Source organism: Hyla sarda, chromosome 9, assembly GCF_029499605.1.
Source record: "Hyla sarda isolate aHylSar1 chromosome 9, aHylSar1.hap1, whole genome shotgun sequence".
In the NCBI taxonomy this organism is placed as follows: Eukaryota; Metazoa; Chordata; class Amphibia; order Anura; family Hylidae; genus Hyla; species Hyla sarda.
In genome coordinates, this window is record NC_079197.1 from 171,303,362 (window position 1) to 171,320,370 (window position 17,009).

Here is a 17,009-nt window from a genome sequence, read left to right on the forward strand (position 1 = left end):
CTGTTGCAACACAGTAGTTGTAATTTTGCAACAGCTGGAGGTAAACTAGTTGGAAAACAATGGATACTCCGGTTTGGAACCATTGCTCTAGGGTGACTATTGGTTACATAGTTGAAAGGGGTTATCCAAGAATAAGGCTTCCTCTCCTCTCCATATTAAAAATATGCATGCTCATGCAAGCCGAGCATGCATGTATAAAAGGAATCTAGAGGAAAAGCTTTCATCTGATCAAGAATTCCGCTATTGAACGTGTACGGGCACCTAGACTATAATCTAATCCGAGCAATAGGACACATTTTAAAGGTTTCATACCATGTGACCCCCTGATTTTTCCTAAATAAATTATTCATCCAGTCTGAGTATTTCTCCTATTTCTTCCTTAGTGAATATATCCCAGTGTTCAGCTCTGAAAACTATCTTTTTTTTTTGTGACACATACTTTCTAAAAACCAAACCAAATATTTACCTCCCCTCCCTCGGCCCGTTCGCTCGCCCCCCTCGGCTGCACCCAAAAGTGAAGCGGTTCTATAAACAGGATCTCTGTGCGTCCGTCCACACAATGGGCTCTCTGTGAGAAATCTTTCCCCGGGCTCAGACAGAGGATGCCCTCAGCACTCACAGCCACTCGGGGCTAAGAAAATCCAAAATCCAATAGTGTTTCCATTTCAAAGGGGCCATTTTAAGGGGGGGGGGGGGACCCTGGGTGGGGTGCCGGTGAGAGACCCCCGAACACTCGTAATGATTCGCTTGTAAAATTCGCATTGTTTAGGGGGGCCGCATTCCTGTCCCTAATTTCAGAAATCCTTTCCTGAAACGTCAGTCTATGGGGGCCAGACACAACCGAAATACCAGCGTGTGGAAAATTCAAAAGGAAAACAGTAGCCGTGTGTGTCTGCGGAATGAGATCCATATGGTTTGAGCGCGTGCGGTTATGGGGCATGGGGGCTGGTTTGACGTCTCCCTCTGACCGGCAAATACCTTTCCACTGACAGCTCGCCAACTATTTTATCTGGGATCTCAGGTTATTATTATAGGGTAGACATGACTGCCTGGTGAACCGGGGCAGAAATCACAGGCGTCCCGCTCACCAGGCAGTCATGTCTACCCTATAATAATAACCTGAGATCCCAGATGAGACGGATTTTACATCCTTGTAAGCTTTGAGTGACAGGTTGACGTTAAAAGTTTCGTCATTAGTCACGTAAGATGAGCCCTATTTTTTATTATGGTAAGGCCAGGTTCACACGGCGAAATATCCGTGGAAAAATTGCGCCAAATTTACTGCCCAATGGGGGAGATTTATGAAAACATATACAGTTGTCCAGTTGCCCATAGCAACCAATCGCTTCTTTCCATTGTCAGAGGCCTTTTCAAAAATGAAAGTAGGAATCTGATTGGTTGCTATGGGCAACTGGCCAATTTTTCCCTCTGCACAGGTATTGATAAAACTCCCTCCTTATTTACAATGCGGATTCCACTGTTCCATTCACACAGAGAAATTTCCGCGAAGGGAATTCCGCATTTCGGATTCCGCAACATTACAAGACATGTTTTTAAATTTAGCAAATTTTGCCCCAGTGAAGGTAACAGGACTCTTTTGAAAGCATCGAAGTCTGCTGGAATTTCACTCAAATTCAACAAAATTGCGAAAAATCCGTAGTCTGCTTTTCTAAGCAAATAGGAGAAGGTCCGCATAGGGGTATGTTCGCACAGCGGAATTTCCGAACGAAATTCCGTCGCGGCAGAGTCCCATTGTTTTCAATGGGATTCTGCTGCACTGTGCGCATGGCAGAAATTCCGATTATGCTCTCCGCCGAAAGAATGTTCATTCTTTTAGGAGAATCCTCTCGGAAAGGCATTGCCATCTACAGAGACAGCGCATTTGCGAGTGGTCCTAGTGCCAGCGGAGCATGTTATTTGTTTTCCGCAAATTTTCTTCCGTGTGAACAAGGCCCGAACACAATGAGGCCTCAGTGCAGGATTGGAATAAAAAGGAATTGCACAGGTAATGAGAAAAATGCTAAAATTTAAATAAAAATAAAAAAATAAAATCTAAAAAAAATAATGATATATATATATATATATATATATATATATATATTTTTTTTTTTTTTTTTTTTTTTTTTAAATCAAGATACATAGATCCATAGTTTCAAATTTCCCCCATGAATTTTTGAGATTCTCTCCTTTGAGTTAATAAGGAACAGGGGGGGGGGGGGGGGGTCATAGTAGAAACACAGAAATTCGATAGCTCAATGGAAACTACATTTCGTGCCCCTTTTGGATGCTTCTTCCTAAGTCTGCACTACTAAGGTCCTAACCCTATCGCATAACCCCCTGATGTCCTCCCAGTGGGAGTGGACGGAGCCTGAATGGATACTACCTGAGGGCCATGGTTGGGGAAGCTTTCATTCCTCCAGCCGAATACTTTGCTCTGAATGGTCCTATTTCTCCTTAAAGGGGTATTCCAGGCAAAAACTTTTTTTTATATATCAACTGGCTCCGGAAAGTTAAACAGATTTGTAAATGACTTCTATTAAAAAATCTTAATCCTTCCAATAGTTATTAGCTTCTGAAGTTTTCTGTCTAACTGCTCAATGATGATGTCACGTCCCGGGAGCTGTGCATGATGGGAGAATATCCCCATAGGAACTGCACAGCTCCCGGGACGTGACATCATCATTGAGGAGTTAGACAGAAAAACAACAACTCAACTTCAGAAGCTAATAACTATTGGAAGTATTAAGATTTTTTAATAGAAGTAATTTACAAATCTGTTTAACTTTCCGGAGCCAGTTGATATATTAAAAAAAGTTTTGGCCTGGAATACCCCTTTAAGGCGATCCAGCTGAGGCAGGGTGTCTGTTGCAGGCAATGCTCCATGGGAAAGAAGTATGCAAATTAGCTCCGATCCAGAAAGAAGGTAGCATAGGAGGTAGCACTCCAACCATACTGATGGGTTTCTGGCTTCACTAATATCCCTAGTCATGTTGCAAGGCTTCTTAAAGTGTCAGTCATTGACTTAGAATTGCTTGTGTATTTATGTTTTATTGCTTGTGTATTTACCTTCTGAGCCAGTGTTTCCCAGCCAAAGTGCTTCCAGCTGATGCAAAACTACAACTCCCAGCATGCCCGGACAGCCGTTGGCTGTCCGGGCATGCTGAGAGTTGAAGTTTTGGAATAGCTGGAGGCACACTGGTTGGGAAACACTGACTTAGAAGGTAAATACACAAGCAATAAAACATAAATACACAAGCAATAAAGCATAAATGTCTGCCATGGTGCATCATGAGAGTAGGTGGTAAGGGTGGTATAGGGTTACAGTTATTTTTATCTTAGATATTCATCGCTTAACCACAGGATAGGTCGTACATGTCTCACATATGTAGGTCCCACACCTATCTCCGGAATGTATACCTGAGCATTCTATATGGTTGGTTGAACTGATGGGTCGGGGGACCCCTATTGTGGACATGGTGTGGATCTCTGAAGTGAGGTAGGACATGGCATCTATATGACATCTATGACACATCCTGTGCATATGTCTAAAATGGGAATACCTTTTTACATTTATACAAAAAACATGACGGGAATAATTACTGTCAGGGGAAGAGAAATGAGGAGTTTATAATTATATTATCTGATTAATGTCTGTGACATAGAGATCATCTAAACTTGTCACCCAGGGTCCAGTCAGTGTCTAATAAATGTACTCCAATGTGTTGGTACCATTGGTGAAAATCTCCTATCTATAGATATCTATCTTACTCATATCTATCTATCTATCTATCTATCTATCTATCTATCTATCTATCTCATATCTATCTATCTATCTACCTATCTCATATCTATCTATCTATCTATCTATCTCATATCTATCTATCTATCTACCTATCTCATATCTATCTATCTATCTATCTCATATCTATCTTACTCATATCTATCTATCTATCTATCTCATATCTATCTATCTATCTATCTATCTACCTATCTCATATCTATGTATCTCATATCTATCTATTTATCTATCTCATATCTATCTATTTATCTATCTATCTATCTCATATCTATCTATCTATCTACCTATCTCATATCTATCTATCTATCTATCTCATATCTATCTATCTATCTACCTATCTCATATCTATCTATCTATCTCATATCTATCTTACTCATATCTATCTATCTATCTATCTCATATCTATCTATCTATCTATCTATCTACCTATCTCATATCTATGTATCTCATATCTATCTATTTATCTATCTCATATCTATCTATTTATCTATCTATCTATCTCATATCTATATCATATCTATCTATCTCTCAATCTATCTAATATCTATCTATCAATCTTATTGTCTATATATCTCATATCTATCTATCTCATATCTATCTATCTATATCTTATATCTATCTATTTATCTATCTCATATCTATCTATTTATCTATCTATCTCAAATCTATATCATATCTATCTCTCAATCTATCTAATATCTATCTATCAATCTAATTGTCTATATATCTCATATCTATCTATCTCATATCTATCTATCTCATATCTGAGGTGGCCCAGTACGGGATGGTGTTTCCCCGTACCTCTTCTCTTCTTATTTTCTTGTGTCCACGTGCCCAGGATACTTTACTTGCCAGAAGGTATTCCTGATAACTAACCGCACACGTACAGTAATAAGGTAACACAAATGTCTAATTTTATCTAGTAATGTATATAGAGTTCTGGGGGGAAGTGTATCAACCGAGGGACCCAAGTAGCCAAGGCATTGGGTAAAAAGCCTCCGGCAGCCCAATCCAAAAAAGTCATGTATATTGTCCTTTGATAGTGTTACTACAGCAGTTACATGGTTACTAAGCCTCCACATGTTTATGAGCATGTATGGACATTTTATACTACATGGACTCTGTCTTCATCCGCTTACTAATTGCAGACAAGGTACGGGGGTTTGGCACACTTATGGACCCGTCATGGAGGAACCATCCTAGTCAATTGACGGGCAGTACAGAGGGACTATCTCCCCCCAGCAATGCATTCTCATGAGAACGGGGAGATTGTGGAGTACACGCCTGTGCAGAGCATTAGAGGAGAGTGGGCAGCTGCGGTGACCCGTCCAAAGAACCCAACGCAGATTCCATTCACTTATTTCCCTTCGGACAACTGGGACTCAGATCCATTTGGGTTACTGCCACCGAAAGTCAAAGTTACCACCCGAGAGGAGGTCTTCATGCCCGAGGCGCCTGCTATGGCTGCAAGATACCTGTCAGAGTCATCTGAGGATGTGCCCAAGCCTACTCCTGTGGTCGAGGAGGTATGGCCTAATCAGCAGGCACCAACCAAAGTGCCTCGGCCTACTCCAGCTGTTGCAGAGGTTTGGCCAGTCCACCAGGCACCAACTGTTCATCCCCCAGTGGCGCAAGCTGCTGCGGTACAAGTGGTCACTGTGAGTCCGACAATCACAAAGTCCTGTTTGTCCCTTGTCTCGTGGAACACACGTCAACCCCATGGAGGGGGCCCAGTCTCGTGGCCCTAGGTTAATGTCACAACCTAGGCAGCAAACCGACCGGCGAGGCTGGGATGGAAAGATGCCGTATTGAAGAGAATCTTGTTAACTACCCTTACCACTATGGTTGACCAGACTAACTGAATTTTGTGTGAGAACCCTTTTTGTTGTTACAGGTTACCAGCAATGTTCAAGTACAGGGCCTGACGGACTTGTCAAGAGGTTTTGTTGCCACCAATTTCGTAAGTGTGTGTCCGGCTCTTAGTCGAGATTCTTTGCCAAGAACTCTATAATGTACCTGGACTGTAGAGCGGTACAATGGGCCTATGTGTTCATATTGTTATAGTAAAATATTTTTGCTCACTAATTTGCATGAGTAAATATCTGCGTTCATGTACTATGATTGTTATAGTATTATGTAATAAAGTGTATATACTCTGTAGCCACTACCTCACTGCCAGTACCACATAAAGTTAATTGTCACACATAGTTAACTACTACTACATAATGTACCCATTTACATCATGGCTGTAGCATTTATTATAGTTCAGTCCACTAAGTCAAATGTAAATGTCTATGGTAAAAATGTCTAATATTTTCTTGAGTCCACGTGCCCAGGATACTTTACTGGCCAGAAGGTATTCCTGATAACTAACCGCACACGTACAGTAATAATGTAACACAAATGTCTAATGTTATCTAGTAATGTATATAGAGTTCTGGGGAGAAGTGTATCAACCGAGGGACCCAAGTAGCCAAGGCATTGGGTAAAATGCCTCTGGCAGCCCAATCCGAAAAAGTCATGTATATTGTCCTTTGATCGTGTTACTACAGCAGTTACATGGTTACAAAGCCTCCACATGTTTATGAGCATGTATGGACATTTTATACTACATGGACTCTTTGTCTTCATCCGCTCACTAATTGCAGACCTGAAATATGGACGTTGTTTGTAATGCCCTGGGAACTGTATGTGGCCCCTGTGGTCATTCTGGTCCTCCACCCTCCAGGTCTGGGTTTCGAGGACGACTTTGTTAAAGAGGGGGAGTTTGCGGTGGCCCAGTACGGGATGGTGTTTCCCTGTACCTCTTCTGCCCTGTCAGGCAGTGTCCCTTCATGTCCCCAGGGCCCCCTTCAGTGTTACCCACAGTGTACATATGTTATACATTAAAAGTGTAATGTTTCTTTAATTGCTATGACCATGTGATTCTTACCCAGGAGGCACTAGTGACCAGGTGACCCCCCCCCCCCCAAGTGACCTATGGGCTCCTTGCACAGCCCCCCTATAGCTCTCTTAGCTCATTGCTATTCCTGCTGAGGTCCAGTGCAGTCGTCTCAGTGTGTGTGACCAGAGCATTGGAGGCCTAAAGTCAGCAGCCACAAGTCAGCTCAAAGTCATCTTCATGTCAAGTCTTCTATATAGTCACCGTGGCCTGCACTAAAGTGTCTCTACATACTGCAAGTCCCCCTGTGTCTCTGGTCATGTCCTTGGGGTATTGGCTGTACTGCATAGACTGTGTCATCTGTCTACCCTCAGTAAAGCTGCAGTTGTCCGTAACTTGGCATCAGTGTCTTCATTGCCCCCGTGCCTAGCCCAGGACCAGGGTTATTACCTTTGGGTAGTTAAGGCTAAACCATGCCCTGGCGTCACGACAAGAAGGGGTTAATAACATCTGCCCCTAAGGTTGTAACAGCTACCCTTCATTTTACCATAACACCACATATCTATCTATCTAACTCTCTATCTCATATCTATCTATCTATCTCATATCTATGTATCTAAAAATGGGGGATGGTATACACTATTAGGCCAAATGGTAAGCTAAGAACTTCTATTTTTCAGCATAGCAGTATTGCTAAGTTAAATATATTTCATATATATAGCTTTGTGCTAGCAGTGTGCTGTTGTAATTATTTTGCTTGTATCTCTCTATCTATCTCATATCTATCCATCTATCTGTCTCATATCTATCTATCTATCTCATATCTATCTATCTCATATCTATCTCATATCTATCTATCTATCTCATATCTATCTATCTATCTATCTCATATCTATCTATCTCATATCTATTTCATATCTATCTATCTATCTATCTCATATCTATCTCATATCTATCTCATATCTATCTGTCTATCTCATATCTATCTATCTCATATCTATCTATCTATCTCATATCTATCTATCTATCTTACATCTATGTCATATCTATCTATCTATCTCATATCTATCTATCTCATATCTATCTATCTCATATCTATCTATCTCATATCTATCTATCTATCTCATATCTATCTATCTATCTATCTTACATCTATGTCATATCTATCTATCTATCTCATATCTATCTATCTCATATGTATCTATAATATGTGATTTACCCATGTGCCTATAGCAGTCAGTGTTATAGGTGGAGGGTAGAGGGGTACCCCAGTGACCCCTATGGCTGTGTATTGGTGGTTATATTGCAGGGTCCGGTTCTTTCATCCCTACGTGGTATTTGTGTAGTGGACCCAGGACGCGGAGCACAGTCTTTGCATTATGCTTTGTGCAGGGAGGGCTCCGCGCCCGGATCACACCCACAGCCATTTCCTCGGTGACGTCTCACATTGCAGATCCCTCTCGTCACTAATTCAAAGAGCAGAGAAATCTATCGAGTTACCAACAATTCTTCATAAAGTGCAAGAAAAACACAGACATGATGTGCCGCCCCTGCGCCCATTACTACTGGATAAACAGTACTGCAGACACATTACAGGGGTCTCATTCCTCTGTATTAGGTTTCATGGCCTCATTGTATATAACGTCCCCCATTGGTCGTGTCATAGAAGAATGTATACGGATTATATCAAGTCTGTATATAATTATAGATTCCTGATCAGATATTTCCATCTTATGTTTATAACTCCACCAAATTACACCTCCCAATGATCAACACAGGCTTTCTATGTATCCATTACATCATCCCCATAATTTATCCCAAAATATTTCCTTCTACTCCATATACTAAGTCCCATTGATGCAGATTATTCTTGCCTACAGGTGGCCCTTCTAAATCCTGTCCAATGGTGGACAGAACTGTTTTGGTAACAGTCATGGCAGATGCCATGGGGTCAGGCGAGTAAAGAGCCTTCTCTATACAACACAGGCCCAGCATGGAGCCCATTCAGGTCCATTGGTCAGACCACTGGCTTCCTGCAAAGCGGGCCATCTCATAGGACATGGCTTCTCTGGGCCTGCATGGGACACCGCCACGGGGCCATTCCTTGGTTTAGTATGGTCGGTATCTCTCACTTGTGTGTATATCTGTATGAGTTCCATATAAATGCTGAGGCCCTTCAGAACACAACATCTTTCTATAAACCCTTCTATTGCTTTATACAAGGGCCCTTCATAGTATCTACCCATTAACCCTTCTATTATTCTATAAAAGGGCCCTTCATGGTATCTACCCAAAACCACTTCTATTACTCTATTATAGAGCCCTCCTTGCATCTACCCATAACCCCTTCTATTACTGTACATAAGGGCCATGCATGGTATCTACCCATAACCCCTTCTATTACTCTATATTAGGACCCTTCATGGTATTGACCCATAACCCCTTCTATTACTGTACATAAGTGCCCTGCAGGGTATCTACCCATAACCCCTTCTATTACTCAACAATCTACATGGTATATACCCATACCCTTTCTATTACCCTATATAAGGACCCTTCATGGTATTTACCCATAACCCCTTCTATTACTGTGCATAAGGGCCCTGCATGGTATCTACCCATAACCCCTTCTATTACTCAACAATCTACATGGTATGTACCCATACCCCTTCTATTACCCTATATAAGGACCCTTCATGGTATTTACCCATAACCCCTTCTATTACTGTGCATAAGGGCCCTGCATGGTATCTACCCATAACCCCTTCATGGTATTGACCCATAACCCCTTATACTACTGTACATAAAGGCCCTGCATGGTATCTACCCATAACCCCTTTTATTACTCTATATAAGGGCCCTTCATGGTATTGACCCATAACCCCTTCTATTACTGTACATAAGGGCCCTTCATGGTATTTACCCATAACTCCTTTTATTACTCTATATAAGGGCCCTTCATGGTATCTACCCATAACCCCTTCTATTACTCTATATAAGGGCCCTTCATGGTATTTACCCATAACCTCTTCCATTACTCTATATAAGGGCCCTTCATGGTATTTACCCATAACTCCTTTTATTACTCTATATAAGGGCCCTTCATGGTATCTACCCATAACCCCTTCTATTACTCTATATAAGGGCCCTTCATGGTATTTACCCATAACCTCTTCCACTACTCTATATAAGGGCCCTTCATGGTATTTACCCATAACCCCTTCTATTACTCTATAGGGCCCTTCATGGTATTGACCCATAACCCCTTCTATTACTGTACATGAGGGCACTGCAGGGTATCTACCCATAATCCCTTTTATTACTCTATATAAGGACCCTCCATGGTATTTACCCATAACCCTTCTATTACTGCACATAAGGGCGCTGCAGAGTATCTACCCATAATCCCTTCTATTACTCTATATAAGGGCCCTTCATGATATTTACCCATAACCCCTTATATTACGCAACATAAGGGTGCTGCATGGTATCTACCCATAACCCCTTTTATTACTCTATATAAGGACCCTCAATGGTATTTACCCATACCCCTTCTATTATGTTAAAAAATGGCCTTTAAGGAATCTACCTATAACCCCTTCTATTTCTCTATAAAACCTTTCAGGTACGTAATAACCCCTTCTATCCTATAAGGTCTGCCTTTTATTCCTATACTGTTAATTATTTCTTAGCACTTGACATTAACTCATCATACGTATAAGTTCTCCACAGAAAGCATTCGATATATATGTATACACCTTCAGATAATACCACATTGCTGTAAAAGTGTAAAAATACCAACAAAAGCATCACATGCCCACATCCGGTATATTCCCCTTGCCTCTGTTTATACCCTATATACAGAACATACTCACCTCTGGCACCAGATATTGGCTGGTACCAAATTAGCTTTAGACTTGACCTTATCGCCGGAGCCATAACTTGGCCTTCTTTTGCCCAGGTCAAGGTTTTGGGTTATTGCCCTAACCCTGTATCTAAGTGCACTGACCAAAGCAAACACATACATGGATAAAATACTCATTAAAGTATCATTCAGTCATTAGAGGCCCCAAATGGTAATTGTTACCACATATTCTGGACTTTACAATATGGCAGCACTTTTTTTTTTTTACCAGACACCAGATTATTACTGATGGTGAAGATCTTGTACATTGGTGGCATGGGATGTGGCTCCAATTGATGGGTCCACAGTTGGCACAACTTCACGTCAAGTACGCGAAACACTATAAATAATAAGTAATAATAATATTATGGTAACATCTCATATTCATGCACTGTATGACCCCCACATTTGGGCGGTAAGAACAGGAGCGGGTTTGATGCCTTCACTTGCTCTCCGGGACTCCGGTGATTGACACGTCTCTCGCTACTGTAGTAAGAAGGTCCAGATTGGCTGCCGGCTCCTAACAGGCTCGGCTTTCATCCCTCGCTCTCCTGCTGTCCTCTGCTGAAATTACTGACACCTCTTCCAAACTATTCAGCAGACCTCAGCCCTTCCTGGCAATGGGTGAACAGGTAGGAGGACAGAGGGCGGCATTCACTACAGTCACACAGGAGGGGAGGCATGAAGAGCCCTACTGATCTGCCTAATCTGGTGATGTCAAGCTCCTGAATGTGAACTTTTTTTAAGACCGATATAGTCGTGATTTGCATCTCTAATCCGGGTGCTGAAGACACAAAGTTCTACCAAGCAGGGACGTGCACTGACATTTTGGGGGGCAGGGGCTGAACTAAAAAAAAAGAACTAAAAAAAAAAGACCACTTGTTATAATTGTTTATATAAATGCCCACATAATGATGTCAGACTGCTCAGTGCCCTTATAGGAAGAACGTCAAAAGGGCAGGGGCTCAAGCCCCCTTTCGAGTCAATCTGTGCACGTCCCTTCTACCAAGTCATTGAAGGAACCTGAAGGTCAGAAACCCATGTTCCACCTAGAAGTCACCAAGGTTCTGAAATCCTATAGGTCCTTACAGATCCCTGTCCTGACTTGACCTCTGTCCCACCAGGTCTAGCTCCTACACTGTCATCAACCCCTATGTCAGTCCGTGTCCTAGAAAGATCCGCCATCTTGGATCGGGCCCAAGACTCAGTGGTCTCAAACTGTGGCCCTCCAATTGTTGCAAAACTTCAACTCCAAGCATGCCCGGACAGCCAACGGCTGTCCGGGCATGCTGGGAGTTAAAGTTTTGCAACAATTGGAGGGCCACAGTTTGGGACCACTGTTCTACAGTGTTAAAGCAGTGGTTGCCAAGTCCCTTTCAATGCGTCCCTAGTTCTCTAGTAAAGATCTAAGCTGTCAAGTAGGTTTCCGTTCTCTAGTGGTGGACCCGGTCAATAGGGGCTTTGTCCCCCCCGCTCCTCACCCCCTGTCACCTTCCTCCAGGGAATCGGCTAGAATTAATGAAGTGATCGCGTTTTCACTTCGGGGTTCTGTTTTTATATCTTTCTCAATTCCTGCAAAATCTCCGAGCCAGAAGCAAAGTCTCCTTCCCTGAGATCACCGCCAGCACCTTTTTTTTCTTTCTTAGATTTTTATGGATTCGTGCAACTCAAATCTCATTTCTGCCTTTATGGAAAATTCTGTTCTCGCTATAAAAAGTCTTCTTGTTCCATCAGCCAGTGCTGAGCTCATTAAAAGAGGGGAAAAAAATTATAATCTGGGCCGCTCAAACAATAAAATATCTTCATTGTTCTCCGGGCAGTGGAAACGTCAATGGGGGGGGGGGGAGGGGTTATTATTTTATTTTATTCTTTTTTTTTTTTTCTTTTGTGCCCACCATATGACAAAATAAATCAATCATAAGGGAGAACTCGTCCCATCGTAGCTTAGAAGTGTCTTAGCAACAAAGTAGCCAGAGTATCAATGTCAAAACTTTACAAAAAGTTTCAAACAAAAAGTTACAAAAAGACAAAGACATTTTAAACTGTTCCAAAAATTTTTTTTTTTTTTTAAGTTTCAAAAGTTCCAAAAAAGTAACAAAAAGAAGTATCAAAAAAGTTTTTAAAAAAAAGTTTCAAAAAAGCAACAAGAAGTTTCAAACAGTTTCAAAAAGTTTCAAAAAAAAAGTAACAAAAAGACCTTTCAAACCGTTTTAAAAAGGTTTTAAAAAGTTTCAAAAAAAGTAACAAAAATAATTTTCCATAAGTTAAAAAAAAGTTTTGAAAAAGTTACTAAAAAGTTTCAAACTGTTTCAAAAAGTTTTTTTTATTTCAAAAAGTAAAAAAAAAAAAAAGGTTGCAAACAGAAGTTTCAAAAAGTTTTTAAAGGTCTCAAAATAATTGGCGTTCTCATTAGGGAGGATTCTGGGATTGTTCACCTTTTTTGGAGCTAGATTCAGGCATGGTCCAGGTGGGGGGTTTACCTGCTTCATGCCCACGCCCACCACCCTCAGAGCTATCACCCGGTTTTATGGGAACAGTGACGGCGACCCCCCCCCTCCTTTTTTAGGACCATATGCTGCAAATACCAGCACAATGATGAATCTAGCAGAGCCGCCTCTTGCATGCACCACTTGCTTTGAGATATGAGTGTCACCGAGGGTGGTATGAAGGCTGCGCTCCAAGACATACCTCACATCCCAAAGTGGAACCTCTACCTGGGCTCCCTGTGTGCCTGCATCCCCTGCACACCACACACCCCACTCTGTACAAACACGGCCATTCACATATCTATACATCCACTGGAGGCATCCATACACAAACACATAGAGCACAATGCCCTGCTATGTCAGGGGGGCGTCCTCATAGTATACTGCAACCAGAACACAAGGTCACCACACATTCAGCACACAGATGTCAGGACGGACGGGATGAAGAATGTGGACATTATGTATATATACCTTTACACACTCAATGCGAAAACCTGGATTAGATAAATATCTATACATTGCAAACTCTATAAAAAAAAACTGGATTAGATATATATATATATATATATATATATATATATATATACATATACATTGCAAACTTCATATAAAACTTGGATTAGAACAAGAACCGCATATCATACTCATCATCATGACTAAAACGATTGTAATATTTAACATACCAATGCATTTTCACTGGAAATCTTAAGACACACAAATTGCCATAAAACATTCGACCCCGCAATATACAACTACAGTCCGGTAGCAGATAAATACACATTGTGCAAGAACTGGCAGAATAACAGATTTTCTTTTTTTATCCCAAAACCAAAACCAGAAGGAATGTGTATGGAGCCGCAGCAGGTGGTTCATGCTCGTCCTATAATCCAGCTAACACCCTAAATATACCCGGTGGACCGCCGCTGACCTGCACCACATTAGAGGTCTTCATTTAGGATGGGAGTTCTCCCCAGATTTAGCCTTCATTGACCTCTAGTATTATTCATGCAGGGGGGATAAGGGTTACGGGGAATCTAAAAATTCTCAACTTTTTCGTCTCCTTTCATGAACTGGAGGTGACAGCTCGGAGGACGGGTTGGTCATTATACTTAGGGGCTTCTTTGCCTATGTACAATATAGAGGTCTGTATCTACAATGTACGGAGGCTTTGGCTGCACCTGATATTACATATTTTCCACCTGCTCGGCCTCCATTTTTCGGCTGACATTTCATATTTGCTCAGTAACATTTCGTGCGCATTCTGACACCTCCCTGTCTGTCTGTCTGGGAATCTGTGCCAGTCAGGAGCTCTGAGTCACTATTGATGACTTTGACAGCAGCGGCTCCCGCTTCCAAATTACCTTAGAGCCCTTTCTGGTCCCATATTAAGACATTCTCCTGATTATAACGGGCACCTATGCCACCGATTCAATGGACCGATTGCCTTCGGAGTGGTCCTCGTTGTCTATACTATCCAATGCAATTTACAAATATAGCAGGCACTGTTGTTCCCAAATTTCTTCCGCACCCCAGAATTAGTGATGATAATTCTCCCCTCCCCGGTACAGTTTGCCCCCCCAAAATGGCATGATGAATGCCAGTCCTTACCTGCTGCCTGGGTCCTCACCAGCTGCCAGAAGAGAAGCAGCGCCAGGCTGCAGAGAGGGGGCACCCCGGGGACCCTGCATCTCCTGGGCTGAGGCCGGGGCATGGTGCCCAGGTACAGGGAAGGGAGGGGAAGAGGAGGAGGGCCGCAGGATCAGCAGGAGCGAGGTGCAAGGGAGCAGGACAGGACAGGACAGGAGAGCAGAGGACCAGCTGCAGCTACTGCTGAAAACTCTCTACTTACACCATGTGCAGACAGCCCGGGGAGGGGAGAGGAGGGCTGCCCAGTGCGGGGAGGGAGGAGGAGAGGGGGGTGTCTGAGGTGAGACCCTATGTGAGCTCCTTTCATTAAACACACCCACTCTCACCCACTTTCCCCCGTATTTACCTCCGCTCTCACCTTCTCCCTTTACCTTTATCATTCATTTCTACTATTCCTCCCTTCTCTACCCCCATCCCCTCGCAGTCACTACCTCCTCCTCCCGGCTGCCATCTTCCTAAGTATCCCACATGGCCAGTGGCCGGTGCCCCCTCCTGTATCCCACCCCATCTGTCACCCACCTCTCCGCCGGTGGCACGGGAGTGTGTGAAATTCCTCACCGTCCCTCCTGTGGACACAGCGACGACTTTACATTCTACAGAAAACAGATAATCCCCATTTATCGGGCGACTCACAAACTAATATTTGTCATCCATTAGGAGGTTTTATTTTGTCGCTCGCCCTCGAGCTCACAATTCACCATTTCGCACACGGACGCCAGATCCCCGGACGTAGGCGTGGGCAGCACATGTCGTCGGGGTGTGCACCTCCGGAATACTACGACGGATTATTTTTAAGTATTTATAGTGGTGGGTACGACCCTTAGAGGAGGACAAAAATAATACACGATGAATAAAGAAATTCTATCGGTTTTTTTTTTTTGGTTTTTTTTTTAATCCTCTTTATTATTTTCCCATTATTGTTCACCTCCTTCTATAGACAGATTCGTTTTTCACTTACTTTAAAGGGGTACTCCACTGCCCCAGCGTCCGGAACATTTTGTTCCGGGTGCTGGCATCATGACATCACGCCAAGCCCCCTCAATGCAAATCTATGGGAGCCGCCACGCCCGGAGGGGCGTGGCGGCTCCCATAGATTTGCATTGAGGGGGCTTGGCGTGACAGGCTTGGCATAGACTTGCAATGAGGGGGCATAGCGTGACATCACGAGGGGTGGGGTCGTGACATCACGACTCCCGTACAGAGCATTTGGAACCAATTGTTCTGGGCACTGGGGCAGTGGAGTACCCCTTTAATTCAGAATTAGAAAAACAGAGCTGATTTCTTCCGAAAACAGTGCCACCCCTGTCTTAAGGTTATGTACGGTATTGCAACTCAGTTCCATTAAATTAGTTATCCGGTACAAAAAAAAAGTTTCAGACGGCGGGGGGGGGGGGGTCCGACTTGTTGAACCCCCTGCGATCTCCTGCCTGGCACCCCGGCTCTCCGCAGAAATGGTGGTGCTGTTTTTGGAAGACATTAGCTCTGTTTTTTGTTCCTGGATAACCCCTTTATAGAATTTATCCCAAAATAAAATGTTTTCACCTGTCCCCAGAATAAGTTGGTTGATTGGTGGAGGTCCGACCGCTGGGATCAACACTTATCATAAGAAGGGAAATCAATTGTCTCCCAAATGAATGGTGCAGCAGTGGTCACCGCTTCATGCATTCCCTATGGCTACGTTCACGTGTGAGAATTTTCGAGCGGAATCCGGCGGAAAAATTACGCTTTGAAATTAGGTTACAGCAGACTCCTATTGTTTTCTATGGGATTCAGACGGCGGAATTTCTTTCTGCAGCAGAAACATCTGCCGTGGAAATTCCGATTCCAGCCTCTACAGAAAGAATTGACATGTTAATTCTTTCTGCGGAATCTACTCAGAAATGCATTGCTGTCTATGGAGGCAACGCATTTACCAGTGATCCTAGCACCGAAATGTTCTGTCAGCGCGCTCTGTCTGCGCAAAAGTCCGCCTGGAAAGTCAATTACCTGTGTGAGCAAAGCCTAAAGCAGTGTTTCTCAATCAGTGTGATTCAGCTGCTGCAAAACTACAACTCCCAGCATGCCCGGACAGCCGAAGGCAACAGCTGGAGGCAGACTAGTTGGGGACCACTGCTCTAAGCAATAACCTCCTTAAAGGGGTACTCCGCCCCTAGACATCTTATCCCCTATCCAAATGGGGTGAGGGTGTGATGAGGGCAGATGTTATTACCCTAAGGGCAGATGGCATTAACCCCTTGTGTTCGTGATGCCAGAGCATGGTTTTACCTCTACACCACCCGAAGGTATGGCCGC

The 17,009-nt window shown here is 43.0% G+C and overlaps 1 protein-coding gene across 7 annotated transcripts in view; it reads right to left on the bottom strand.

Annotated features, from left to right (window-relative positions):
* COL11A2 (collagen type XI alpha 2 chain) overlaps nt 1-17,009 on the bottom strand; it is a 161,876-nt gene that overhangs the window by 128,613 nt on the left and 16,254 nt on the right. For 4 of the 7 annotated variants that reach the window (XM_056539315.1, XM_056539317.1, XM_056539316.1 and 1 more), the window contains exon 1: nt 14,679-14,902. The exons of the other annotated variants lie outside the window; for them this stretch is intronic. In XM_056539315.1, the coding sequence (XP_056395290.1) occupies nt 14,679-14,781 (103 nt within the window). In that variant the 5' untranslated portion in view covers nt 14,782-14,902. Of the gene's footprint in view, nt 1-14,678; nt 14,903-17,009 lie in introns of those variants that run through there. 7 annotated transcript variants of the gene reach the window in all.